This window comes from Bemisia tabaci, unplaced genomic scaffold (genome assembly GCF_918797505.1).
Source record: "Bemisia tabaci unplaced genomic scaffold, PGI_BMITA_v3".
NCBI classification, from domain to species: Eukaryota; Metazoa; Arthropoda; class Insecta; order Hemiptera; family Aleyrodidae; genus Bemisia; species Bemisia tabaci.
In genome coordinates this window covers 97,384-109,644 of record NW_027311745.1, presented here as the reverse complement: position 1 = coordinate 109,644, position 12,261 = coordinate 97,384, and the positions used below count along the sequence as shown (strand labels likewise).

Here is a 12,261-nt window from a genome sequence, read left to right as displayed (position 1 = left end):
ATCCTTCATCCCCAATAAGCGTCGTTGTAACGCTCTCAATTCGAATGTTGCCATGTGGAGTTTATGCTCCCGGTCCTCCGGCCAACTAAGTAAATTTTTCATTCCTGGAAAATATGATCCAATCAACTTACACATTCCATGATGATTTTTCCTTGAAATTTTCAATCGTCCAAGAAGCCCAACCCCCCGAAGATGCCCCACCCCAAAACATCCCACAACATCCCAAAACATTTTGTGAGTATACCTCTCATAATCTAAGGTATATTCACTGAAAGTTTGCATGCGTTAAGTCGTTAAGTTCTTTGTTGAAAAAATAAAAGATAAGGAAAATTAGGCAACGTGAAATGCACTTACACTGAAAAAAAATTCTCGGCGTTTTTACCAAGGTCCGTTGGTACCTTTACCATCTCACTTTTTTACCAATTATTGATAATTTTACCAAGACAGACGGGTAAGCTTACCTAAAAACCGGTATTTTTACTGTTTTTCTCAGGTAAGAATACCACTTTTATTGGTAATCAATTCCCGGTAATTTTGCCATTTTAGCTCGGTAATTCTACCACAGTCGATAAAAAATATTGGCGTTTTTATCAAGGTCCAGGAAAATTACCGAGAAAGTTCAATAATTTTACCGAGATTTCTCGGTAAAATTACCAATTCCATAAATGGTAATTTTACCAAGAAAAAACTGGGATCAAATAGAACCCTGGATTCTTGGTAGCTTTACCCTTTTCTTAGTAAATACACCGAGATTTTTTTTTCAGTGTAGGTTGATTACGGCTAAATCTATCCATCCCAAGTAGCAGTGGTCGTGACAAATAGCGATTTTATCGGTGGTAATTTATCACAATATTATCGAATAAAAAATTGCGATTTATGACGATTAAATCGCTATGCATCGCAATTTTTTGTTCGATAAAATCGCGATCAATTTTCGTCGATAAAATCGCTATATATCGCAATTTTTGTTTCGATAATATCGCGATAAATTGCCGGGCAATAAAATCGCGATTTCGTTGCAACAAGATCGCGAGGATTGCTCAGATGTTTATCATTGGCGGATCCAGCAAATTGGCAACACTGTTTTTCTCCATTTAAACCTATAGCAATGTATCGATTCTTGGAGGGGCCAGGTGCCTCGAGAAGAATTGATTATTTAACATAGATTTAAATAGAGGGAATCTGTTGTTGCTAGACTGCTGGATCCGTCCCTGATGTTGACGATCCTAGCGATTTTATCGCCGATAAATTGTCATATATTTCGCGATTTTTCCCTTGAAAAATGCCACTTGGGATATAGGATGTGGTAGTATTAGTATATATCGATGGTAAAACTGCGAAAATGCGTATACCTTGGTTGCGGTGTCTCGATTCTCTGCTATTATTTTACTTTTATAAAAGGGGAGTCGAACCAGCACCATGAAGTTTCCACAGAATATTCTTTATATTGAGAAGAAAAATCACGCTCAGTAGTTTTCCATGTAGAAAATAAAGTATGAAAACGCTGCAAACCGAGGTACGCAAATCTGCAGTTTCACCATCGATATAGTTTTTTTTAACTTCGCGCCTTAGTAACTTCGCGGCCATTCACAACTCTGCAAAAAGAAGTACGAAAGAAGTAACCCCGAGAAAGAGACCCCTGTAGAAACGTGAATCTCTAGCCTGTTCTAAAAATTATTATTGAGAAACGACTGCCACTGCATGGCATATGCAGAAGGCGGAATCAGGGCTTGGAGAGGTGGTAGCTGGCTGATGACGACAACGATCATTCGTCCTTTTCAATTACAAAGCCGTGCATACGTCACCGACACCAACCAATCAACGGGCAGTATTCCACGTTAAAGGAAGGTGGAGGGGAGAGAGTAGAGCAAAAGAAAAATGGAGTCATGCAAGGTTTGGCGCGTAATGAGCAGATTGTGCTGTAAGATGAGCATTTTATTCCGTATGACTCGATGCAAAATATGCACATTTATTACACCACCTGGCAACCTAATCTGGTGGAGAATTTGCGAGTCAACCTGTCTGCTAAGCTCTTATTGTTCCTCAGGTTGCAAAATCTATCAGGTTTAATTTTTTAAACGAATAGTAACCCTTAAAATTAGCATGAAAAACTAGTTACGCAGAGGCTGCTTCAGATAACTTGTCATTTTCCGCTGCATGTGCGCGGAATGGGGAACTCATCCTTATGCAAAAGGAAAGATTGGTTATGAATTAGAATATTTTGGATTGGGCCACCCGTCAATAATTCACCTAATGTGACATTTAGGCTAATTTTTTCTCTTCAGCGATCTCTCTGGTGGTTATTTTACGATCCGTTTTCCCGATTAGTGTACATTGCACCAACCCTGGGAGCGGCTCGGGTGAGAATCTCTCTCCTGAAAAAAAATCAAATGCATGGCATCTAGGCATATACGGTCACGCGCACGTACGATTTTAGAACCCGCCATGACATTTACACATGCAAAGACAAGCGCACTCAATAGATTTTACATGAATAATGTATCTAAAGTAGAGGTAGTTTAAATTGTATAATTGAAAACTGTAAATTTGCGAACCTCGGATGTTCCGCTTACGTAAGTGCAAGGCATGCGCATGACGGCTGAGGACTGAACAATTAAAACAGTGCTCATTCGATCGTGATATAAGTTTTGTTTGAAGCAGAGTAAGAAAAAAACGCGTGTCGATGGGTGTGCTGACTGTGCTGTGGACATTCTGAGTGGGACGACTTGCATTCGGCAGGGATCGTACGGGTAATGGAGCAGAGCCCTGGACAGTACCTCCGAAGGCGCGTCCCTTCGACCAAACCACCCTTCACTCTCGGAGAACTCAAGTCTCGTGTGCCGAAACATTGCTTTGAAAGCTCCCTCCTACGGTTGGTCTATCTTTCGCTCGTCTCATTATCTTACCACTCGATTCAATCAAATCCGACGCGTATACTGCCGTGCTAAGGAAGAACGCCGTATGAGCATCCAGATGTCGCCAAGTTTCCTTCGATACAGACTGAATTTACTGGAAAAATTGGGAATATTTGTTTCCAAAAATGTCAGACAGTTTAGTGCGCAATTTAATCTAAAACATCTGAAAATTTCAAAGAAAATTGTGCATGAATGTCGTCAAAAATACATGTTTTATCAAGGGAAATTTGGCAACTCTCGAATGCTCATACGGCGTTCTTCCCTAGCACGGCAGTGACCGTATTCGATAATGGTTCGATGTATCGTTTGGTTCAAAACAATAGAACTTAACCTTAAACCAAACTGTCAGGATTTAAGTTGGAAAAGCTGAAAATGAGAGATTTCCTGACAATTTCACTTTCCATTGGCATTTGGTACTCAAGGGAATAAAAAATCTGTTACAAAAGACCCATTCTCTCAGAATTCTGAATTTACTTTTGAGGCTATGCTTATGTTTTGAACCAATCGATATCGATACAATCTCACCCGTTTGATGTATCGAATACGATCTATATACGCCTCGGATTCGATCGGATCGAGTGGGCCATGTGAATCCGACCCAGTGAATATTAAATTTTATGGTTCACCCAATCCTTCGTTTTCGGAACATGTACGTTTCAAAAACGACAAGGGGGGAGGGGGAGGGAGTCGAAAAATCCAAAACTAAGCCTAACGTATTTTATGACTGGTCCCTAATATGACAAATTACTTGTCTTACTTTTCTAGCCTTGCGTTTAAGTCTCCAGAGAAGAGTTGGCAATGGGTCAAATACGCTGGCCACAGAGTCGTGTTGTGATACTTGATTCTTGAAGATTAGCTGAAAATATGCGTCCAAAAATATGGAGCGTCCAAACTGCAACTTTCTACTTTCAATATTAGCCGAGATATCGCCCTTTGACGTCATCCACCGCGGTAGTGTCACACTGGAAAAAAAAACAAAAAAAAAAACACATGGATCTAGAGTCCAGACTCTTGAAAACATTGACAAGAAAAAGGACTCCTGATTCAATCAGATTTAAGCTTAAATCAAAAGGAAATCCGCTCAAATTAAGAGGCTTGGTTCTTAATTTAAGCTTAAATCTGATTGAATCAAGAGTATTTTTTCTTGTCGATGTTTTAAGAGTCTGGACTCTAGATCCAATGTGTTTTTTTTTCCAGTGCACCCTTGGTTTCTTCCACTTTGCTTTCATCCGGGTTTCACGTTGGAAATCTTGCGCACCCTCACCCCCTCCGGAAAATTCGTAATCGTGTATTGCCACCCTCGTAGTAAATACTCGTGAAGGGTAATTGGGCCCTGGTCCCCCCCCCCCCACATTATGTTTCTAGCTACGCTTATTTTTAAGACTTTTTACTTACTTTTTTTTACTTTTAAGACTTAAATAATAGAATGGAGATGTTGCATGTGCGAGGGATTTGCGATTTGACCATTGTTTCTTATGTGAAAGTTTGCGAAAAACACGATGGTGCCATTGGTTTTCCCCGAAATCAACTCTCAAGCTCAAAAAAAGCTCTCAAGTTGAGGCCAAAATGGAGGGGATATCCCACGCTATCCTGAGAGTCCACCTCTGCATCAAGACAAACTCTCCATGCAAAGATAGGGAGCAAATACATTAGCAGTGAGGCCGTGTTTTCAGTTTTAGAGTCCCCAAATAAAGTGGCAGCCCTGCTACTGTATTTGCTCCCTATCTTTGCATGGAGAGTTTGTTTTGATGTAGAGGTGGACTCTCAGGGTAGGGTGGGATATCCCCTCCATTTTAGCATCACTTTGAGAGCTTCTTTTCAGCTTGGGAGATGATTGCAGAGAAAACCAGTGGAACCATCGTGTTTCTCGCGAACTTTTACATAGGAATCAATGGTCAAATCGCAAATCCCTCTCACATGCAACATCTCTATTGATACCTAGTCATATTTCCTGGTAAAATCTTTGATTTTTCTTCCCAAGATCGAAATCAAAGTCCAACTTCTACGAGGCATTTCTCTGATTCTTGCTGATTGCAATTTGTCAATCCCTGTCCCGCAGGTCTTGCTACTACCTGGCGCGCGACGTGGCCTTATTGTGCGCCCTCTTCCTCTCGGCTGACACGTACATTCCCTCCCTCGCGTGGCCGCTTCAATGGGTGGCGTGGCCTATCTACTGGGCCGCGGCGGGGACCGTGGCCTTCGGACTGTGGTTTCACGGCCACGAGTGCATCCACGACGCCTTCAGCAACCACAAGTGGATCAACGATGCGGTCGGATTCGTCGTTTTCACAGGTCTCCTCGTGCCGTATTTCCCGTGGAAGTGCTCGCACATCAAGCACCACGCCAACACGGGCACTCTCGAGAAAGATGAGGCTGTCGTCCCGAAACAGAGGCCCTCGAAAGCTCGGAGGTAAGAGAATACGTGGGTGGACAACACAGCAGTTAGAAAAAGTAACTGGAATGGAGCTGTTGCATGTGTGAGGAATTTGCGATTTGACCATTGATTCTGATGTAAACGTTCGCGAGAAACACGACGGTGCCACTGGTTTTCTCTGAAATCATCTCCCAAGCTCAAAAAAAGCTCTCAAGTTGGGGCCAAAATGGAGGGGATATCCCACGCTCTCCTGAGAGTCCACCTCTACATCCAGACAAGCTCTCTATGCAAAGATAGGGAGCAAATACATTAGCAGGGCGGTTGCCGTGTTCTCAGTTTTGGAGTCCCCAAATAAAGTGGCAGCCCTGTCAATGTATTTGCTTCCTATCTTTGCATGGAGAGTTTGTCTTGATGTAGAGGTGGACTCTCAGGATAGCTTCTAATATCCCCTTCATTTTGGCTTCAACCTAAGAGCGCTTATTGAGTTTGGGAGTTGATTTCAGAGAAAACCAGTGGCACCATCGTACTTCTCGCGAACTTTTACATTCGAATCAACAGTTAAATCGCAAATTCCTCACAGATGCAACATCTTCATTCTGTGTTAGGGTGTTTCGACGAACGCCATTTTTTGTGCCAGAGCGACGTGCGATACCGCATCGATCCGTTCCATTTTGTCAGCTACTTGTCATTTCCCATGAATTTTGAGATCGCAATTCTGTTGTCAGGAGACCAAAGAATTCACTTCCCAATTTTGACAAACAAAGTCAACGTAATGAAGGCGTGGCTCTTTTTAGAGGAAAAATATCGTACCTGATACTGATATTGAAACTCCACTCGAATGCGACATTTTTCCTTTAAAAAAAACCACGCCTTTATTATACGTTGAATTTGTTTGTGAAAGTTGGTAAGTGAGTTCTTTAGTCTCCTGACAACAGAATTGCGATCTCAAAATTTGAGAAAAATGACGCGTAGCTAAAAAAATTGAACTAATTGATGCGATATATCGCATACCGTTGTGACACAAAATTTGGCGCCCATCGAATTATCTTAATATGGGAAGTAGAACAAAAGGGGGTTGGGTCGCGTAGCGGCCATGGGGCATGGTCCCCACGTACAGACGTACCGACCGTTCGTGACTTAAAGGCCGGAAGTCTCGAGTGCTGGACTGCCGCGGCCGTGCTATAAAGAAGAACGCCGTATGAACATTCGAGAGTTGCCAAATTTCTTTTGATAAGACATGTTTTTTTACACAATTTAAGCATACTTTTCCTTAAAATTTTCAGATATATATTTTAGATCAAGTTGCATACATAATTTTATGAAAGTTTTGGAAAATAATATTCACAAATTTCCCAGTAAATTCGGTTTTTAATATCGGAGGAAACTTGGCAACGTCTGAAGGCTCATACGGCATTTTTCTTTAGCACGGCAGTGGAACCATAAATTCGACTGCTCGGAGTACTACACCTGGAACTTTCGACGTCTGAGTCCCGCACGACGACGATCCCAAATGGTATTTTTCAACGGAAAAATCGCAATATTTTGAAATTAAATTGGGATTTTTTTTTACACTTTTTGGCGATAAAATCGCTAGCACCATCAACATCTGAGAGATGATCCTCGATCTTGTCAAAATTTTATTTTTATAAAATCGCGTTCTAGAAAATCGGAATTTTATCTCAATTTATCACGATTTTTTGTTCGATAATATTTCGATAAATCACCGTCGATTCAATTGGGAGTTTATCACAAATGTATGCGATGAAATCACAATTTATCGCAATTTTTTTATGATGATATTGCAATAATAGACGTCTGTAAAATCGTGATGCATTTTCCGATCAAATCGCAACTTACTGCAACCACCGCTTCTTGGAGTATGCCTCTATACTGCCGTGCTAAGGAAAAATGCCGCATGAGCATTCAAGAGTTGCCAAATTTTCTCCGATAAAATGTCTATTTTCAAGAAAAGTTATGATCTCTTATCTTTGAAATTTTCAGAAGCGTTAGAGGGAATTGCGAACTAAATCATCTGAACAATTGGAAGGAAAAGATTCTTAAGTTCATAAAGAAAATCTTGTTTTAATGAAGGAAATTTGACTACATCTGAAGGTTCATACGGAGTTCTTCCTTACCTTGGTAAAAATTGGCGATAAGACCTACGTTTCAAAATACCATAGGAATTCTTATACGGTCGGGCTATACGAAGCGATAAAAAATTATGCAGGTGGGCTATAGTTCCTATAGTCGGGCTTTATATACTTTCTCGCCTGGCTGTTGCTTTTTCGCCATCGATTATAAAAGGCTATAAGAAATTGTGTAGAAATTCGTGTGCTTTGGAAATCATTAAGTTTGATACGGAACCACCTTAATATATACAAAACACACGTTATATTTTCCTTTATTACATATTTTTTTTCATCAATTAAAACGAGAATAATCCATACAGGATGTGCAAACATTTCAAAATCATGAGTTGAATAACGCTGACTCCGCCAGATTAAATATTAGAGCCTAACACGAAGCGGAGCGGCGACGCACTGGCGCCTACAAACCTAACAGGGATACTTCACGCATTGCGCAACGCGTGAAGTATCCCTGTTAGGTTTGTAGGCGCCAATGCGCGTTTCGCGCTGGCTGCCCGCCTGCCGCACCGCAGCGTGCCACGGCGCTTGAAGCAACTATTTCACATCAGAGGTATTGCACAGTATCATACGAAACGCATCCATCAAAAGTGCGGAGCTTTCCTCGCAAAATAAATCAAGATACTACGGCCCAAAAAGAGAGCAGTGGTCCAAAAACTCACAAAGTCCTAGCATCCGTAATTAGTGACGTTTAGCATACACTTTATCGCCTGGCTGTGAGTTGCTTAATCGCCATCGGCTATAAAAGGCTAAAAGAAATTGTGTAGCCGGCTATAGAAGCTATTGGAAATGTTACAGCCGGCCGTGGGTCTATGGTATTTTGGAACACAGATTCTACTGCCGATTTTTACCAGGGTAGCACGGCAGCATAGTCCGTAAGCACGACTCCCACGGCCGGATTTTTTTTTGTTCGCGTCCAAAATATTGAAAAGCCCCCTTTTTATTTTCAAGGTTCCTGAACAACCGCTTGGGCCGGATTCTCATCATAGGGCTGATGTTGACGATAGGGTACCCGGCATACCTACTGTTCCACATCACAGGACGCCGCTACCCTCAACGGAACAACCACTTCTGGCCGTTCAGCCCTATGATCCCGCGACGCATGCGCCTCTGGGTACTCTTGTCCGACACCGGAGTGCTCGCCGTGCTAGTTGCACTCGCCTGGCTAGTGAACGTGCACGGCGTCGCTTGGTTGGCCATTCGCTATTGGGCCCCGTACATGGTCGTCAACGCTTGGCTAGTTGCCTCCACGCTCAATCATGCTCACCCGGCACTGGCGCACTATGACGAGGTCAGTCTTTATCTAATTAGAAATCCCTCCTCTTCGGCTGCTTTGAGGCCCAACCCCTGACAGTTTCGTCCTCAGATTCGGGAAAAAATTAAAAAAGAGGCCAGATTATGCCCTCCTATCTTTGGCTGTGTTGTTCACGTAGCCTTTGAAGCACTTATATAAATAAGGCAAACGAAAACAAATACAACATGGAGCAAAGAAAATGACGCGCGTTGATGACGGCGCAGAGATACAACTATTCGTGCTTGATGGGTGTCCGTGTTGCATCTGCAAAATTGAAGGCGCGATGGCGTGAGGCGTGAACTCGCGATCGCAATGATACACTCTACATTGCCAGTGAGGTGTCAGTCAGATTCGGGAGATAAGTTAAAAAAGAGGCCAAAATATGTCCCTCCTATCTTCGGTTGCGTTGTTCACGTAGCCTTTGAAGCACTTATATAAATAAGGCAAACGAAAACAAATACAACATGGAGCAAAGAAAATGACGCGCGTTGATGACGGCGCAGAGATACAACTATTCGTGCTTGATGGGTGTCCGTGTTGCATCTGCAAAATTGAAGGCGCGATGGCGTGAGGCGTGAATTCGCAATACTCCGCTCTACGCTGCCAATTCGTCGCTCAGATTCGGGAGAAAAGTTAAAAACGAGGCGCGAGTACGAACCTCCTATCTCCGATTGTGTTGGCACTCGATTTTTCTCTGCTTTTCAATTTGGTGTCTGGTTCTTTTTGACCCAGATCCTAAGCATGCATTTACCGGCCCCATAAAACTCGCGAGACACGTGTTCGTCCTTCTGCCGTGCTAAGGAAAAACGCCGTATAAACATTCGAGAGTTGCCAAGTTACCTTCGGTAAAATGTTTATTTTGGAGGAAAGTTATGAATATTTTTCCTTGAAATTTGCAGGAGCTTCAGGTGAAATTGAAAGCAACATTATTTGAAAAATTGGAAGAAAAATATTGATAACTTTACCAGGAAACTCGTGTTTTATAAATGGAAATTTGGCAACGCCTGAAGATTTATCGGCGTTTTTTCTTGGTACGGCAGAGTTAGCGGCGTATTCCAATTAAGAGGTGCAGGGTTTTTTGCCACTTTTGGATTGTAGGCAAAATCATAATTAGTCGCATTACTTTATTTTTTTCCAAAATTTTGATGGTTTTGACCTAAATTCCAGGACACGTGGGACTGGCTCCTGGGAACGCTGACCTGCACGATGGACCGTGACTTCGGGCCGCTTCTCAACTGGGTGTTTCACGATGGCCTCAATTTCCACATGGTACACCACGTCTTCCCGCGGATCCCGCACTACCACTTGCGCGAGGCGACGGAGGCGCTGAAACCCGTGCTCGGCGAGTACTACCACAGCGACGCCACGCCCCCGCATCGAGCCCTCTACCAGGTCGTCAAGGAGTGCGTCTTCGTCCGCGAGGACGTCGACCAGAGAGGGGTCTACTGGTACGAGGGACTCTTCGACATGTAGTGAGAATTAGAGTGCCTTTATAGTGAGGGTCAAGACAATGTGAATACATTTATGATTGGTTCCCGTATTTTAGGCCTTCACAGTGTCACGAACGGCAATAAAGAATACATTTTCACCGATTGCAAAGATTATAATCTGGAACGGACCAGGGAATGGAGATGTTGCATGTGTGAGGAATTTGCGATTTGACTGTTGATTCTTCTGTACAAGATCGCGAGAAACACGATGGTGCCACTGGTTTTCTCTGAAATCAACTCTAAAGCTCAAAAAAAGCTCTCAAGTTGAGGCCAAAATGGAGGGGATATCCCAAGCTATCCTGAGAGTCCTCCTCTGCATCAAGACAAACTCTCCATGCAAAGACAGGGAGCAAATACATTGACAGGGCTGTTGATTTCAGAGAAAACCAGTGGCACCACCGTGTGTCTCGCGAACTTTTCCATTCAAATCGCAAATTCCTCACTCATGCAACATCTCCATTGCGGGTTTGGCAAGGAGCAAACGGGATGAGAGAAGGAACGGAGAAAGGAATTTGAGAATGTGCCGATCAAAGATTACGAAAAACGTTCAATTTCTGTAATCTTTATTCCCGTTTGTGACTCCATGAGGGGGTGTTGTCTTGACTCTCAGTATACAGGGACTCTAGTGAGAATGTGGCTATAGAGATCATGACCAATCCGACGGAGAGTGGAATAGCCTGTGTCACACTATCAAAGTTAGCCATCAAAATATCAAGGCCGGGTGTTGTGATTGGCTAATTCGATGACTTGGACCAATCACAGCACTTGACCCTGAAATTTTGATGGAGTATTTAGATAGTGTGACACAGGCTGATAAGAATGGTTTTGGAGATTACAAACTAACGTGAGTCAGTGGCGTGGCGTGAATGATCGACTATCGATATCTCTCCGTTTGAAGCTATGGTAAAGAATCGATTATTAAGGTGTTCGTTGCGAACACCCTGTCTATCGATCCTTTTCCATTGGTTTGATCAATTGATACATCGCAAAATACGCCACGCCACTGACGTGAGTTAGGAGGGTGGAGGAAAAACTGCAGCGCAAAACTTTAAAAATGTGCTATCTTTGGACAGTTTTCTCCGTTTTAACCCATTCACCCAAAAAGCAGTGATCGCGATAAGTTGTGATTTAATTGGAGAATGTAACGTGATTTTGGCAACGTCGATTTATTGCTATGATATCGGATAATTGCGATTTCATCGCATAAATTTGCAAAAAAAAACTCGATTTTATCGACGGCGATTTATCGCAATATTGTCGAACAAGAAATTTTGATAAATTCTGATTTCGATTTTATCGAACGCAATTTCTTAGAGATAAAATTGCGACGAGACTGAGGATAATCGCTTGGATGTTGATGATCTTAGCGATTTTTTCGCCAAAAAAAATCGTAAAAAAATCTCAACTTAATTTCCAAATATTGCGATTTTTTCGTTGAAGAATGCTACGTACTTAGGCAACTTTTATGAATTTTACGCCTGTTTTTCATTTCAAATTTATTGTTAAACTATAGTTTACTGTGACGAAATTAGGGAAATAAGGATTTCTGGGAGCAGCAAAAAATGAGAAAAACCAGCGACCATCATCGAGCGGTTTTAGAAAAGAGGGGCGCAAAATGAAATTAAATCTTCCCTCATCTCGATGGATATCGACGGTGAAACTACCAAACCACGTATCTCGGTTTGCGACGTCGCAGACTTCCTGTCATACTTTATTTTTTTAATGAAAAACTACTCAATGTTAAGTCTTGAAAATTTCTGTAATTTTCCCTCTTCGTGCGGAGAAAATTCTGTGAGAATTTCAAGGAACGATATTGATTTGGTTTACTTCAAAAAAAATAAAATGCTTGCGTAGATTTTTAAACACCGCAAACGAGATACGTGGTTTGGTAGTTTCACCGTCGATATGCAGTTTAAGCTACATTATAGTTGAAACATTCGCATCATTCTTTCTGATAGCATTTCATACATATAGAATGTTTGACATTGGAAATTGAGTGCTGCGAAATGCATTAATGTATTTCCTTCCATGATCAAAGGAGTAA

At 42.1% G+C, this 12,261-nt stretch overlaps 2 protein-coding genes across 2 annotated transcripts; both read left to right on the top strand.

Moving 5' to 3' along the window:
• Nucleotides 1-2,753: 2,753 nt before the first annotated feature.
• On the top strand, nucleotides 2,754-8,784 carry LOC140225814 (uncharacterized). The gene is made up of 3 exons (XM_072305766.1): nucleotides 2,754-2,872; nucleotides 4,975-5,325; nucleotides 8,385-8,784. Exons 1-3 carry the CDS (start codon nucleotides 2,754-2,756, stop codon nucleotides 8,782-8,784), a joined length of 870 nt encoding a protein of 289 aa, XP_072161867.1.
• LOC140225811 (uncharacterized) lies at nucleotides 6,608-11,843 on the top strand. The gene has a single exon (XM_072305755.1). The coding sequence runs from the start codon at nucleotides 9,934-9,936 to the stop codon at nucleotides 10,198-10,200; it is 267 nt and encodes an 88-aa protein (XP_072161856.1). The 5' UTR covers nucleotides 6,608-9,933; the 3' UTR covers nucleotides 10,201-11,843.
• The last annotated feature ends 418 nt before the right edge of the window (nucleotides 11,844-12,261 follow it).

Bases quoted from the DNA above. Each gene is read 5' to 3' on its own strand.
- LOC140225814 (XM_072305766.1), top strand. From the start codon at position 2,754: ATGGAGCAGAGCCCTGGACAGTACCTCCGAAGGCGCGTCCCTTCGACC. The intron at 2,873-4,974 runs GTTGGTCTATCT...CCTGTCCCGCAG, and splicing joins TTTGAAAGCTCCCTCCTACG to GTCTTGCTACTACCTGGCGC. The intron at 5,326-8,384 runs GTAAGAGAATAC...TTTATTTTCAAG, and splicing joins AGGCCCTCGAAAGCTCGGAG to GTTCCTGAACAACCGCTTGG.
- LOC140225811 (XM_072305755.1), top strand. From the start codon at position 9,934: ATGGACCGTGACTTCGGGCCGCTTCTCAACTGGGTGTTTCACGATGGC.